The sequence below is a fragment of the Thalassophryne amazonica genome, chromosome 7 (genome assembly GCF_902500255.1).
Source record: "Thalassophryne amazonica chromosome 7, fThaAma1.1, whole genome shotgun sequence".
NCBI lineage: Eukaryota > Metazoa > Chordata > Actinopteri > Batrachoidiformes > Batrachoididae > Thalassophryne > Thalassophryne amazonica.
The window spans coordinates 62,524,766-62,538,863 of record NC_047109.1 but is presented as its reverse complement, the minus strand read 5'-3'; the positions used below and the strand labels follow the sequence as shown (position 1 = coordinate 62,538,863).

The 14,098-nt window shown below is 42.6% G+C and overlaps 1 protein-coding gene across 5 annotated transcripts in view; it reads left to right on the top strand.

Moving 5' to 3' along the window:
- The window catches only part of LOC117514031 (thrombospondin type-1 domain-containing protein 7A), a 602,038-nt gene that overhangs the window by 410,936 nt on the left and 177,004 nt on the right, over nt 1-14,098 (top strand). For all 5 annotated transcript variants that reach the window (XM_034174316.1, XM_034174317.1, XM_034174314.1 and 2 more), the window contains 2 exons: nt 10,460-10,613; nt 13,449-13,590. In XM_034174316.1, coding sequence (XP_034030207.1) covers nt 10,460-10,613; nt 13,449-13,590 — 296 coding nt within the window. The remainder of the gene's footprint in view (nt 1-10,459; nt 10,614-13,448; nt 13,591-14,098) is intronic.

The following is a 14,098-nucleotide window of genomic DNA, read 5'->3' as shown; positions in this document are numbered from 1 at the left end:
GCCTACATGTAAACAACAGGACCACAGATCACTAAACAAATACTACTAGCTAGCTTCTTCACCAATGTCATTCCAGTTCAGTGTACACATTCACAACATCTCCATTAATAAAAGAAAAATGCATAGTAAAGTAACAATATGTAAACATTCAGACATTTAGCCGATGCGGCTTGTAAACACATCCTATAAACTTTGGCTACAGTTATTATTAAAATACACCGCTTTGAATGGGCGCAGCTAACACCCAGCTAAGCAACATGCTAACCATAGCACCAACAAACAGACTCACCAATTCCTCTCAGAGATCCCTCCCCGCGAAACCCGATGTTCTAGAGGCAGATATAGTCCAAGGCCTGAAAGAGGCATGTAACTTAATAAAAATGTACAAAAATAATTTAAATAAGATTAAAAATTACCGAAGCATACCTGTAGGAGCCATACACTAACTTCCTCTCCCCGCATCTGCAGTGGGAGGAAGCGGAGAACTTACATACTCAACCGAAGCGCATGATTGGCTGTACGCAGTACGTGCGTGATGACGTTACATGACAGACACATTTTAGGTCACACACACAAAAAATGGAATTAATTTATATTTATAATAAATATTTTCCTGTGGGTTACATCCTCCCCGCCTAAAATCATGCACGTCCCGTTGCATGTAAAAATTAGACAACGTGAACGGACAAAATACAATTAGTGTCCTTGGTAGTTGTAACACCTAATTCATCGGACAGACTATGTAACATGGATTGGACGACGGAAATCAACGGGTTACCACGAGAGGAATATTGGAGTCGTTGCGGAGGTGCTCTTTGTCGTTGTGAACGTCTGAGTAAAACGTCAACTATGTCAGTGTCAGTTTCAAGTGCCTCAACCGGACTGGATTCTTCATGAAGAATTTCAATGGAACTGACAAGGTCTTCAGTAAGTATTTTGGTGGATATTTCTTCAAGTTCAGGTAAGTTCTCAGATTCAGACTGCTCACTGCTGGACTCTACGACTGACGGTAGAGCATCAGACATGATGGATTTTTGTTCTCTCTGTTCTTCAGTTTCAATTTGAGACTTAGATAGCGTACTTTGGTTCGCACCTTCAATAGATGGATCAGAATTATGAAGTTTTTCTACTTCAAAATGCAAGGTGGGTGAACCAAAGTTGAATGTGACAAAATTCTCTGAATCCTCATCCTCAGCAGGAGGGTCTGTAGAAGGCTCTTGATTACTTCTTTCCCGATGAGTTCCCGGTCAACGGACAGTTAAATATTCAGAAGATGACAGGTTCTCACCACTGTCTGTAAAAAATTCACATGGAAGGAGGAGGTCACGGTGCAAAGTCCGCATAGGTCCATTACCACTTTCGGGTTTTACTTTATAAACTGGCAGATCTCCAGCTCGATGGACCAGGATATAAACCACTTCTTCCCATTTATCGGACAACTTATGTTTCCCGCGAAGGCGGACATTTCGCACCAACACACGATCTCCTGGTTCCAGTGCAGATGGTATCAAACGTTTATCAAAACGAGCTTTATTCCGGTCAGCAGATTTCACAGCATTGCTAGCAGCAATTTTGAAGCTTTCTTCCAATCTTAATTTCAGAGACTTGACATACTGAGAATGATTTTTCTGTCTGGCTTCATGCACGGGAAGGTTAAAAGCTATGTCCACAGGCAACCGAGGTGTTCTACCAAACATTAGTTCATACGGGGTGTATCCCGTAACCTCGTTCTTAGTACAGTTATATGCGTGGACCAGTGGTTTTACATGATCTTTCCATTTGCTCTTCTGTTTCTGTTCCAATGTTCCCAACATTGCCAGCAGTGTGCGATTAAAACACTCCACTGGATTCCCTTGAGGATGATATGACGTCGTCCTACTTTTCTGAATTCCTGCAACTTCACAAAGTTCTTTGATTTATTTTGACTCAAAATCTTGTCCTTGGTTGGTATGGATCCGCTCTGGGATGCCATAGTAAACGATGTAATTTTCCCACAGACATTTTGCAACAGTTCTTGCTTTTTGATTGGGTGTGGGTATGGCAACGGCAAATTTTGTAAAGTGGTCAGTAAGGACTAAGATATCTCGAGTGTTGCTGGAATCAGGTTCAAGGCTAAGGAAATCCATACACAGGAGCTGAAGTGGTCGTGATGTTTTAATAGTAACAAGTGGTGCAGCTCTCTCCGGCAAAGCCTTTCGGCGAACACATCGGCCACAAGTCTTAATTTTCCTCTCCACATCCATTGCCATTTTGGGCCAAAAGAATCTTGTACGCACAAGATCAAGTGTACGTTCAATTCCCATATGGCCCATGTCATTGTGGAGACTTTTCAAGACCAAGGGTCGCAGTTCTTTTGGGAGAATGAGTTGATATAAGAGATTGTCATTGTCTCGTCTCCGCCGGTACAAAACTCCATTCACCAACTCCAACCTGGACCATTCTCGCAACAAAAGTGGGAGTTCTGGGAGCTCAGCCCTTGCGGTCGGTGGGATCTTCTCCCCTGTTTGTAGCTGATGGATAAGCTCTCGAATGCAAGAGTCGGCAAGTTGTTTCTCCTTGATGTCAAGTGCTGGAATGAGTGGGAGCTGGTGGAGGTCTTCAGAACCGAAATAGTCAGAAATGATATCAGTTGTCATTGACTGGGATTCAAAAAGAGTGAGACCTGGCTGATCTTGGTCATCTGGACAAACAGCCCGAACAAGGTGACTCTGGCAGATGGCACTTCCGATCTCTTGTGAGACAGCAGTGGAATCCGCCGTGTGGCGGGAAACAAATTGGTTGATGAATTCATGGTCTTGTAAAGATTGATCAGAGGAACACGGGTGAGGGCGTCGAGAGAGAGCATCGGTGTCATAGTTTTGTTTACCAGCCCGATAAAGCAGCTTGAAGGAGTATGCCAACCAGCGATGTCCAGTCGCATCCAGTTTAGCTGTTGTGAGAATGTACGTCAGCAGATTGCTGTCAGTCACTACCGTAAACTCAGCTCCGTACAAATAATCCTGGAATTTCTCGGTGACACTCCATTTAAGGGCGAGAAATTCCAGCTTGTGGGCTGGGTAATGACTCTCACTCTGCGATAGTCCACGGCTGGCGTAGGCTATAACCCTCAAATTTCCTTCTTGCTCCTGATACAAGGCAGCACCAAGTCCCATCACACTAGCATCCGTATGGACAATATATGGGCGAGAGGGGTCTGCAAAACCAAGAACTGGGGCAGTGATAAGCTTTCCAATTAACGTTTCAAATGCATTTTGACACGTTTGAGTCCATCTCTCACCAAACGGCTGATTCAAACTGTAAGTAGATAGTTTGTGAAGCTTCCGATTTTTTGACTTGCGAACAGATGGATAACCATGAGTCAAATCATTCAGTGGTTTAGCTGTAATGGAATAGTCCTTGATGAAACGACGATAATATCCTGCAAATCCCAAGAATGATCGGAGTTGCTTCAATGTTTGTGGAATTGGCCAGGTTTTGATGGTATTTATTTTCTCTGGATCTGTTTGCACTCCTTTTTCCAAAACAATGTGGCCCAAATAACGAACAGATGTTTGAACGAAACAGCATTTCGCTGGGGACAACTTCAGCCCATACTCTCTCAAGCGGTTGAGGACTCTCAACAGCCTTTGCTCATGCTCCTCCAGTGTCTTAGAAAAAATTATTAAATCATCGAGGAACACCAGTACTTCCTTCAGATGGAGATCCCTCATACACCGTTCCATCAAATGCTGAAATGTACTTGGTGCATTGGTAACACCCTGGGGCATCTAGTTAAACTCCCAGAAGCCAAGGGGAGTGACAAAAGCGGTCTTTGGCTTATCGTCCTCTTCCATCTGGATCTGGTATTAGCCAGACTTCAGGTCAAGTACCGAAAACCACTTTGAACCAGTTAGAGCTGAAAATGATTCTTCCAAGTTAGGTAACGGGTAGGCATCTTTAATTGTCTGAAGATTTAACTTGCGATAATCGATGCACTTTCGGACTTCACCATTTTTCTTTCTCACCACCACAAGAGGAGAAGCAAAGGGAGATGATGATTCCCTTATTACTCCAGCTTCCAGAAGCTCACGCAAATGACGTTGGACAGCTTCAATGTCTTGTGGATGGATTGGCCGGGCGCGTTGTTTGAATGGTGTATTGTCATGAAGTGGGATACGGTGTTTAACAGCCGTTGTGCAGCCAAAGTCCAGGTCATGATGGGAAAAGACCTCCGAAATATCATTCAACTTTTCCGTGACCCTCTTCTTCCATTCAAACGGCAGTGGGGATTCACCAAAATTAAAATTCAAACTAGATGGTGTTTTTGTAACCGATGAATGGGTCACACGCTGTTCAGATAAAATACAATAATGAGTTGTAAGATCTGCGATGACACTGTGCGGTGGAATGTAGGTGTCTTGCTCAGACTTGTTGGAAATAACCACTGGAACCTTGTGCGGCAATAGAGCTGGGAGAGTAATAACATAACTGCTGACGAATAAACTGCCAGGCAGGATGTTGTAGGAGGACACTTAAGCTGGACAATGAGGGAGGGACCTTTGCAGAGCCTTCGATGACAACAGTGCGGCCGGCCGGAACACACACCGGGACTTTGCTTTGGAGCCTCACAACTCCCACGTCGCCATTGTCCTTCTGGTGCAACAGCTGGAGTATCTTCAACACAGCTCCATAACCATGAGCACTGGGCTGGAATGCTAAATGTTTATTAAGATACTGCTCATACAGTGGCTCCAAAGTATTCATGCCAACGAGAATGCTGTTGGGACAATTAGGATGTGTGTCTGGAACCACTAATGCTAGTGTGGCTATTTCAAGTTCATCACCAACAAAGTCTTTGGGAAATTTAACAGGAATTTCAACAAAGCCAAGATATGGGACTGTTTGACCTGCAGCACCTTCAATTTGTAGGAGATCTTGAAGAGGCTGAATCGGTTGCTCATAAAGATGTTCATTATAAAATGACACAGGTACAGTAGTGACTTGTGAACCTGTGTCAAGCAGGCATCGGTGAATATGACCTGCAATCTCCACTTCTGCTGTGCACCTTGACCCAACTAACCCACAAGGCAACTTTATGGTTGATCCAGGATGGATTTGTTGGTCTGCGCAGTGAATAATCTTTGCGGGACGATATGGATCCAGCACAGCTCCTGTATGTCCCACTACAGGAACTGGATTTAGTTTAAATGTTCAGTGGAGTTTGAATTGCATTTCTGCCACTTCTGTTTCTTTTCACTGAACTGTTTTCGTTTTTCATTTACAAGTGCTGGATTAGGACTGTTTTCACACTGAGGTCTAATATGTCCATCTTCTCCACAACGGAAACAGAACCCAGGCTTTGGGCTGGAGGGTGAAGCATTTTTATTTAGAGCAGTTCTTTGTTTATATTGTGGCTTTTCAACTGAAGCACGGGAATGGTGAGGCTGGGAAGCGGTTAGAGCAGCAAGTTGTTTCTGTATGTCAGCCATTTGCTTTGTGAGGGACAACAGAGTCGCAGAAACTCCTTTCTCCTCTTCAATTGCGAACTGGGCCTGAGCAGTCACTCTCTGCTTAGATGTTCCCAGGTGTTGCTTCATCCTGAGAGCTTTATTTGCTTCACGGTCTTCCTCAGTTCTTAACAGGAGCAGCAGTTCAGCAAATGAAGGCGGGTTTGTTTTTTTCTGCTTGAGCTGGAGCTCAGAGATAAGACCGTTATCCCAGCATCCCCTGCAAAATTGACTAAGCAAATTCTTGTTCACCTCACTGGGCTTCACACCTCCTTGCTTGACAGCCAGATTCAGGGCTACTTGCAGTCATTGTAAATAAACAGATGGTTTTTCACCTAAATCTTGCAGTATGTCCATAAACTTCACAAAAAGCTCCTCTCCATCCTGTACAGTCATATAGGCTGAATCAAGATGTTGTATGTACATCTCTGCAGGCAAGTCCTGACTGAGGTGCTTTACAATATCAGCTGCTGGTGGCAAAAGGCTCTCAAGGATGAGCCTGGCTCTTTGAAGTTCAGAAATGGCTGGATCCTTTAAACTCAGATCCACACCGGAGCGCCACGTGTCATAATCCATCTCATGCGGCGGTCTAGGAACTCTTCCAGAAAACATACGCAGTCTGTGAGATGCACGGATGTTAATATCATCACTTTTCATTACATGCTCCACAACATATTTTTGAATTTGTGGCAGATTCAAATCAGCAGAGGTAGATTTATTGCATGTCTTTCTGTTGCACTCATACCCAAATATGTTGAAGGTAAAGGTGCGGAAGAAGCAGCAGCCATTTCATGCTGTTCTGGAGTGAAGGAAGCAGTCATTTTGTTTTCCAGTGAAGTGAGATCTTTATCTTTGGCGTCTTCAGCTTTTCCAGTGTGGAGCTCAGCCATAGCTTCATTGATTTGGGTCATCAGTACTTGTAAAACTTCTGAAAAATCTTGACCAGACAATTTTGCTACTTGCTTTTAGTCAGCAAAATAAGTCTTAGTCTTTGAGCACCCAATATTAGCAGCATAAATTTTAGACAAATTTTTAATGCAATATTCATTATCTTTAGGCTTAAATTTATACGGCAGAATAGGACCCAGTGATTCAAAAGCTGAACCAGTTTTAAACTCAACAATCATCATATTATGAAATTCAGAATCTGGTGAGTTTATCGGTAAAGAACGCTCAATGGCACCAAACTGAAGGAGAAAATCTTCAACTTCATCAGCATCATATTTTGGAACGCCGCTGACCAACACTGCATTTGGTATTTTTATACCTAGAGACTCCAACAAGTCCATGTTTAAAAATTGGTGAGCCTGAATGTAACCACAATTTACTTCACTGCAATCAACCTCCTGGCTGGCTAATTGCCATGTTTTCTCTTATGTAGCAGATATGATTATATAATGCTACAGGGGAAAAAGGAAATGGAAAAATTTAATAGAACTGATAGGCCAATATCAGAAGTTATAGACTCGACTCTGGGAGGTGCGATGCAATGAAATAAAGAGAGTGACAAATACCTTCTTTTAGTGGCTGTTGCCTTATTATTGAGAGTGCAAGAATATATTTACAATATTTACAATTCTGCAGATATTATACTAACAAACATTGAATAGTTCAGACATGTTACCCAGGTTTCACACAGCTCTTTCATTACCAAGTGCACTGGTGTTATAGTTCATTCGTAGATCACAAAATGTCTTCCAACACAATATCAATCAACAGCAATACAAAATAAAGTTCACTGCATTTTCCAATAAATCCGCCATTCTGACAGTAAAGTGCATTTCTTTCTAAAAGTCCATAAGCACCAGTTTTAATTTGTGCAAAATCGCAAGAGTCCAGAGCACAGAATTTGTGCAAAAGTAATAATTCATATGCGTGGCACAATTCAACGCAGTCTTCAAGGTTGTGCAATAAAAACCTGCACAAATGAGAGTGGGAGAGGTTAGGCCATCCAGCCTCCTACCGCACTGATGGATTGGAAAAGTTCTTTAAGTTGTTGCTATTTCAGGTTCGGGCTCAGCTCGCCATCATGGGGTACCCAAAAGGACCTGGCCTACATGTAAACAACAGGACCACAGATCACTAAACAAATACTACTAACTAGCTTCTTCACCAATGTCATTCCAGTTCAGTGTACACATTCACAACATCTCCATTAATAAAAGAAAAATGCATAGTAAAGTAACAATATGTAAACATTCAGAGATTTAGCCGATGCAGCATGTAAACACATCCTATAAACTTTGGCTACAGTTAGTATTAAAATACACCGCTTTGAATGGGCGCAGCTAACACCCAGCTAAGCAACATGCTAACCATAGCACCAACAAACAGACTCACCAATTCCTCTCAGAGATCCCTCACCGCGAAACCCGATGTTCTAGAGGCAGATATAGTCCAAGGCCTGAAAGAGGCATGTAACTTAATAAAAATGTACAAAAATAATTTAAATAAGATTAAAAATTACCGAAGCATACCTGTAGGAGCCATACACTAACTTCCTCTCCCCGCATCTGCAGTGGGAGGAAGCGGAGAACTTACATACTCAACCGAAGCGCATGATTGGCTGTACGCAGTACGTGCGTGATGACGTTACATGACAGACACATTTTAGGTCACACACACAGAAAATGGAATTCATTTATATTTATAATAAATATTTTTCCTGTGGGTTGCATCCACATGAATTGATGATCCATTTCATTTGCGAGCCTGGGACAGCCTGTCAATGCGCGCACTCTCCAGCCTGTCGTAAAAGCGATATATGTTTTTATGTATGTCCACGAGAGGACAGCAAGCACACACATGCATGTGTCCTTCAAAACACGGTACATGTTCTGCAGCTGTGAGGTCCAGGACCAGAGACTGCCAGCCACACCCCCATCCATTCAGCGCACAGACCAAGGTGTCACTCTGTGATGATGTGAAAGGCGTCTCACCTGCGGGGGGCGCGTGAACCACATGCACACACGTGTTGGGGGGGGAGCCAACACTGTGGCCCACCACATGTGTACTTGGCAACTCCACAGTCATGGGGGAAACTTAGACAAATTTCACCACCAGCACGAAAGTGATCCTGCTGACTGTTTTCATGCTAATAGCACAAATGGCCACACATTTTCTAAGTGCCACGCAAGCGGTGTGGATGTTCGTGTGTGTCACCTGGAATTTGGCTGACACCTGCCTCGAGAGGGGTTGAATGGTCTCTCACAGCGCACACTCTGTCTTTCAGCTGTTGGTGTGCACAAATAGTTGTAGCAACAGGTGTACGAGGTGTTGGAGGCAGCTACGGTTTTACACGTATTGCATATGATTTCTGCTTCTTGCGCAATTCATGCGCAATTCGACCACATTCGTACTCTGTGTGAAGGGGCCCTAAGTTGCTGAGTATGTCTTGGACTTCATTTAAATCAGTCATTAAGGAATTCAAACAATATGGTACTGTATGGTAAATCGGTCTGGAGTAAATACTTCATTTTGGTTTTTGTCAATTATCTGTTCAATTTATTTATACAATTGCTAAATCACAAGTTAAATTGCCACAAGGCATTTCACACACAAATAAGGTGGTAAGGAAAAACTCCCTCAGGTGTTTTAATTTTTTTAAGAAACCTCCAGCAAACCTGATTCAATGGGGTGACCATCTGCTTTGACCACGCTAACAATAACTATATAATAAATAAAACAAAGCACAACAAGCAAGCAACCATGTACATATAGAGTCCAATGGTTGTAACTATCAATGGCCCAAAAGACATCCAAATGGTGAAGAGCAAATCCTCAGTAAATGGAATATAATTGGTGAGTCAGCCAGCAATGCCAGATCAGTCACTGTGCAAAAAACATTCCCCAGATTTTGTCCATATGATGCTTCCATAAGTCTTCAGCATGCTCCGGATTTCCATAGTTGCCTTGCAAATATGTTCCATTCTTGGATAGTTCTCAAAAACCGAGTGAACGTGCAAGAAGGAGATGAGTGAGGGAAGCCACCCATGGCAACTTTGAAGGAGTTACAGCCATCTGTGGCTGTGGCTGCGGAAACTGTGCATAGTGATTGGAGAAAGCTGGAATAACGCAACTTTTGCTCATTTCAACACCAGTGTAACCATGAGGCATACCGAGGGAAGTTTTTTTTTGAGAAAATCCTTCTTTACTTTGATGAGGTGTGATTGATTTCTGCCCACCAACATCTATGCCACTGAAGTGAAATTCATTACACAGGAATTACTTGTGTTCACCCTTCAAAGTAAAAGTCTCCATCAATACAATGATTATTCTAACAAGAAATGGCCATCCCAGCACCACGGTGGCTTAGTGGTTAGCATTGTTGCCTCACAGCGAGAAAGTGATGGGTTTGATTCCTATCTGTGGCCTTTCTATGTGGAGTTTGCGTGTTCACCCCATGTTTGCTTGGGTTCTCTCCGGGTGCTCCGGCTTCCTCCTACATCCAAAGACACTCGGGTTAGGTGGACTGGGAACTTTAAATTGTCTGTATGTGTGTGCGCGGGTGTGGATGTGTTTGTTTGTCTATATGTGGCCCTGTGACAGACCCGCCTCACACCCTATGACTGCTAGGATAGGCTCCAGCCCCCCGTGACCCTTAATTGGACTAAGCTGTTGAAGGTGTGTGTGTGTGTGTGTGTGTGTGTGTGTGTGTGTGTGTGTGTGTGTGTGTGTGTGTGTGTGTGTGTGTGTGTGTGTGTGTGTGTGTGTGTGTGTGTGTGTGTGTGTGTGTGTGTGTGTGAGAAACGGTCATCCCCATTTCTATTTGCTAGTCAAAGTGCTGATAAAACACTATAGTTGGAGAATTCATTTGAAAAGTATTAAAACATCTTTTTTTTTCCACTCACTTACTGCAACTGCAGTTTGTATTTCATTGAGTGTATGTCTTCAGTTATTATCACTTAGTCCTGTATGAGCAGCAGTCTTAGCTTTAATGTTGAATTTATTATATGCTTGCACTGATCCCACAGGTGCATGCTCAACACGATAGATGGGCCATCAGAGGCCGTGGAGGACTACCTGTGTGACCCGGAGGAGATGCCTCTCGGGGCCAGGGAGAGCCGGTTACCTTGCCCGGAGGATTGTGTCCTTAATGACTGGGGCCCCTGGAGTCGCTGCAGCATGGTGAGAGCTGAACCCGGATCAGAAAGCAGCAGCTTAGTAACTTGCACAAAGCAGACTGATAGAATTCCTTTAAAATTAATTGGCTCTTGTCTCCGTTTTCCTTTAATCCTCCGAAATAGTTTCTGTATAGCTCAAGAGCTCAAATCTGCAGTGCATGGATCTTTGTCAACAGGTTCTTTTTCAAGCATTGTGGAGGAACAAAGGAGAAATGGGACCCTAGCTAGATGATTTATGGTATGCAGTCAACAATGCACAGTACAAGTGCATTTGGGGCATACCCAACTTCGCATTACTACGCTGAACATAAATATAAATGCAGCACTTTTGTTTTTGTTCCCTTTTTTCATGAGCTGAAATCAAAGATCTAAAACATTTTCTGTCTACAAAAAAGACCTATTTCTCTCAAATATTGTTCACAAATCTGTCTAAATCTGTGTTAGTGAGCACTTCTCCTTTGCCGAGATAATCTCACCTCACAGGTGTGGCATATCAAGATGCTAATTAGACAGCATGATTATTGCACAGGTTTGCCTTAGGCTGGCCACAATAAAAGGCCACTCTAAAATTTACAGTTTTATCATACAGCATTTCATTGCACTGGCAACAAATATAGGGACCCCAAATTTCCCTTTCCCAGGCCACATTAACCACTTCTTTCTGCGGATACAGAGGCATTCCCAGGCCAGTGTGAAGATATAATCTCTCCATCTCGTCCTGGATTTTCCCCGGGGTCTCCTCCCAGATGGACATGCCTGAAACACCGCACCCAGGGGGCATCCTTACCAGATGTCCGAACCACCTCAGCTGGCTCATCTCAACGTGAAGGAGTATTGGCTCTACTCCGAGCTCACCACGGATGACCGAGCTTTTCACCTTATCTCCAAGGGAGACACCAGCCACCCTACTGAGGAAACCCATTTCGGCCACTTGTACCCGCGATCTAGATCTTTCAGTCATGACCCAACCCTCATGACCATAGGTGAGAGTTGGAATGAAGATTGATCAGTAGAGCGAGAGCTTTGCGTTGTGGCTCAGTTCCCTTCTTGTCACAACATTACGGCAGAGCAAATGTAATACCGCCTCTTCTGCACCGATTTTTCGGCCAATCCCATGTTCCATTGTCCCCTCACTTGTGAACAAGACCCTGAGGTACTTGAACTCCTTCACTTGGGGCAAGACTGCATTCCCTACACGGGGTAGTCAATCCATCAGTTTCCTGCTGAGAACCATGGCCTTAAATACAAGTATTTTATTAGCATTGCGTAATATTTCATTTTGATTTTGCTTTTAATTGTTGTTTTCAATTCAGTATTATGGGAGTATGCATCGCTAATGTGCACCCCTGTGTGTGTACAGGCACAGTGTATACACATCATGAACCTACCTACATGAGGTATTGACTTGCTGTGTCTTCAAAATACGAGGGAAAACTGTGTGCTTGACTTTAGACCAAGTTTATGCTTGTCAAAAGTGAAATTGCTTTCTGCTGCCACACACTGGCAATGCATGTGCAGTGCACCTGACCACACATTTTTAGAACTGCACACCCATGGATGCACATATGAGCATAGTTATACTTGGTGTTTACATGACTTGGGCACTTGATGCATCAATTGTACACTACCAATGACACTTCCACTTTGCTGTGCGCCACTTTGTCCCGGGTGTAAGATAGGGCCCATACTGTGTGAAGTTTCTATATAACCTCTGTCACGTTGTACTGATTGTGATTAAGCAGGAAGGGAAGCGATTTTTGATAAGAATCTCATGAGCACAGTACCAAATTAGCATTTTTTGTGATGTACTGTAGTTGCAATCTTCAAGCTATTACACCCAGAGTTTAATAATCATTTCCACATAATCACTAACAGAGAGAATATTGAAGTACATACATTCAGAAAACACTAATGTAACAATTTTCCCTTGAAAAGATGATCGATACTGCAAACTACAAATTTAGCTTATCTTTATTGTCATTGTTAACATGTACAACAAGCATTTTTAATTTCATTGTACATGTTACAATGACAATAAATATTCTATTCTATTCATGAATATTCATTTATTTCAGCTTCAAAGTGTACAGTAAAGTGATCTTGTATTACATGACAACCTACTTTGAAATGTGGAAATAATTAATGGATTTTGATTAAGAGACACTGAGTGGAATTAAATCATAGTTAGAAAGCACCGACTTGCAGGCTGCTGCATTAACAATGTCTTTCTTCCGCCTTTCGTTTTCTAAAAAAAAAAACATTTAAGGTGTCAGAACATTGTGTTCAACTTTTCTGCCTCTGACACCTCTGCTTCAATGGTAGAAAAGCTATTTTAACTGCTGTGGATTCACTTGCTGTTCTCATAGCAGCACCCTCACCAAAGTCCCAAAGTGTTAGAAACACAAACTTCCCACAATTCCAACCTCAACATGCAGTCTGCAGTGGCACCGGCGGAGCCACTCGCATGTTTTATTCATTGTGGCATTGCTGAAGTTATTCAAAAGACTGTCATTTTCCCACAAGTCTCCCTCTACGTGCAGGTCATGTATCATTGAACATCCATTTCAGTTGTGCTGCGGGGAAGATAATGTACAAACATCTTGTTTTGGGAATTCCAAGACAGAAGGGAAATGAGAATGAAGATGAAAGTTTCACTTCAGGGAGATAGTAAACCTACAAAAATATCCAAAAGTAGACAAATTCCCATAGTGTAATTGATTTTAACAAATGCAATAGAAGCTTTGTGCAAACAAAGTGGGATTTGTTTTATTCCCTTTGTATCAGTAACTACTTTTTTTGTATAAGTTGCAGCTTTTTTATTTGGATATTTCTCTTTCAGCCGTGTACTAGAACCAGTAATCGAGTGCGGACGGCGTACATCCTCCGCTCCCCCAGTGCAGGGAGGCAATGTCCCAACACGACTGACCATGAGCCCTGCAGCCTGAATCTCAACTGTTTCAACTACTTCTACAACATCACAGGTACGCAAAATACCCCAGACAGGTGTATTTCATAAGCTTATTGTCAGGGGTGCACACAGTCAAGCTAATCAATCACAGCTAATTAGCAAACCTAACATTTTCATTAGCAGATTTGCCTTTCAGCTAGCTTTGAACACCAGTAAGCTTCCACAAAGTTTAGTTACATTAACTTTAATTCAGCAAGCATTTTTAAACAAAGTTTAACCATCAAAAACATTCCTAAACTAGTAAATGCATGGCAGAGGCTATCCATTTGTAGCCATATTAATAATGCAACATTTTATTTGTATGTAATGCTTCTGATTGGTCAGTCTGGGTCATGTGATGCACACACCTTTACTTGCTTTGCATTCTTGTGTTGGGCCAAATTACCTTTTGAACATATAATCTTAAACACTTTCTGTGGTTCCAAAATAGTTGAATGATCCATCTTTCTAACTTTACCACAATCATTTCATTCTTGAAGAAAAACTAAGTCTCTCACATGATTGGGATGTAAACCCATGAC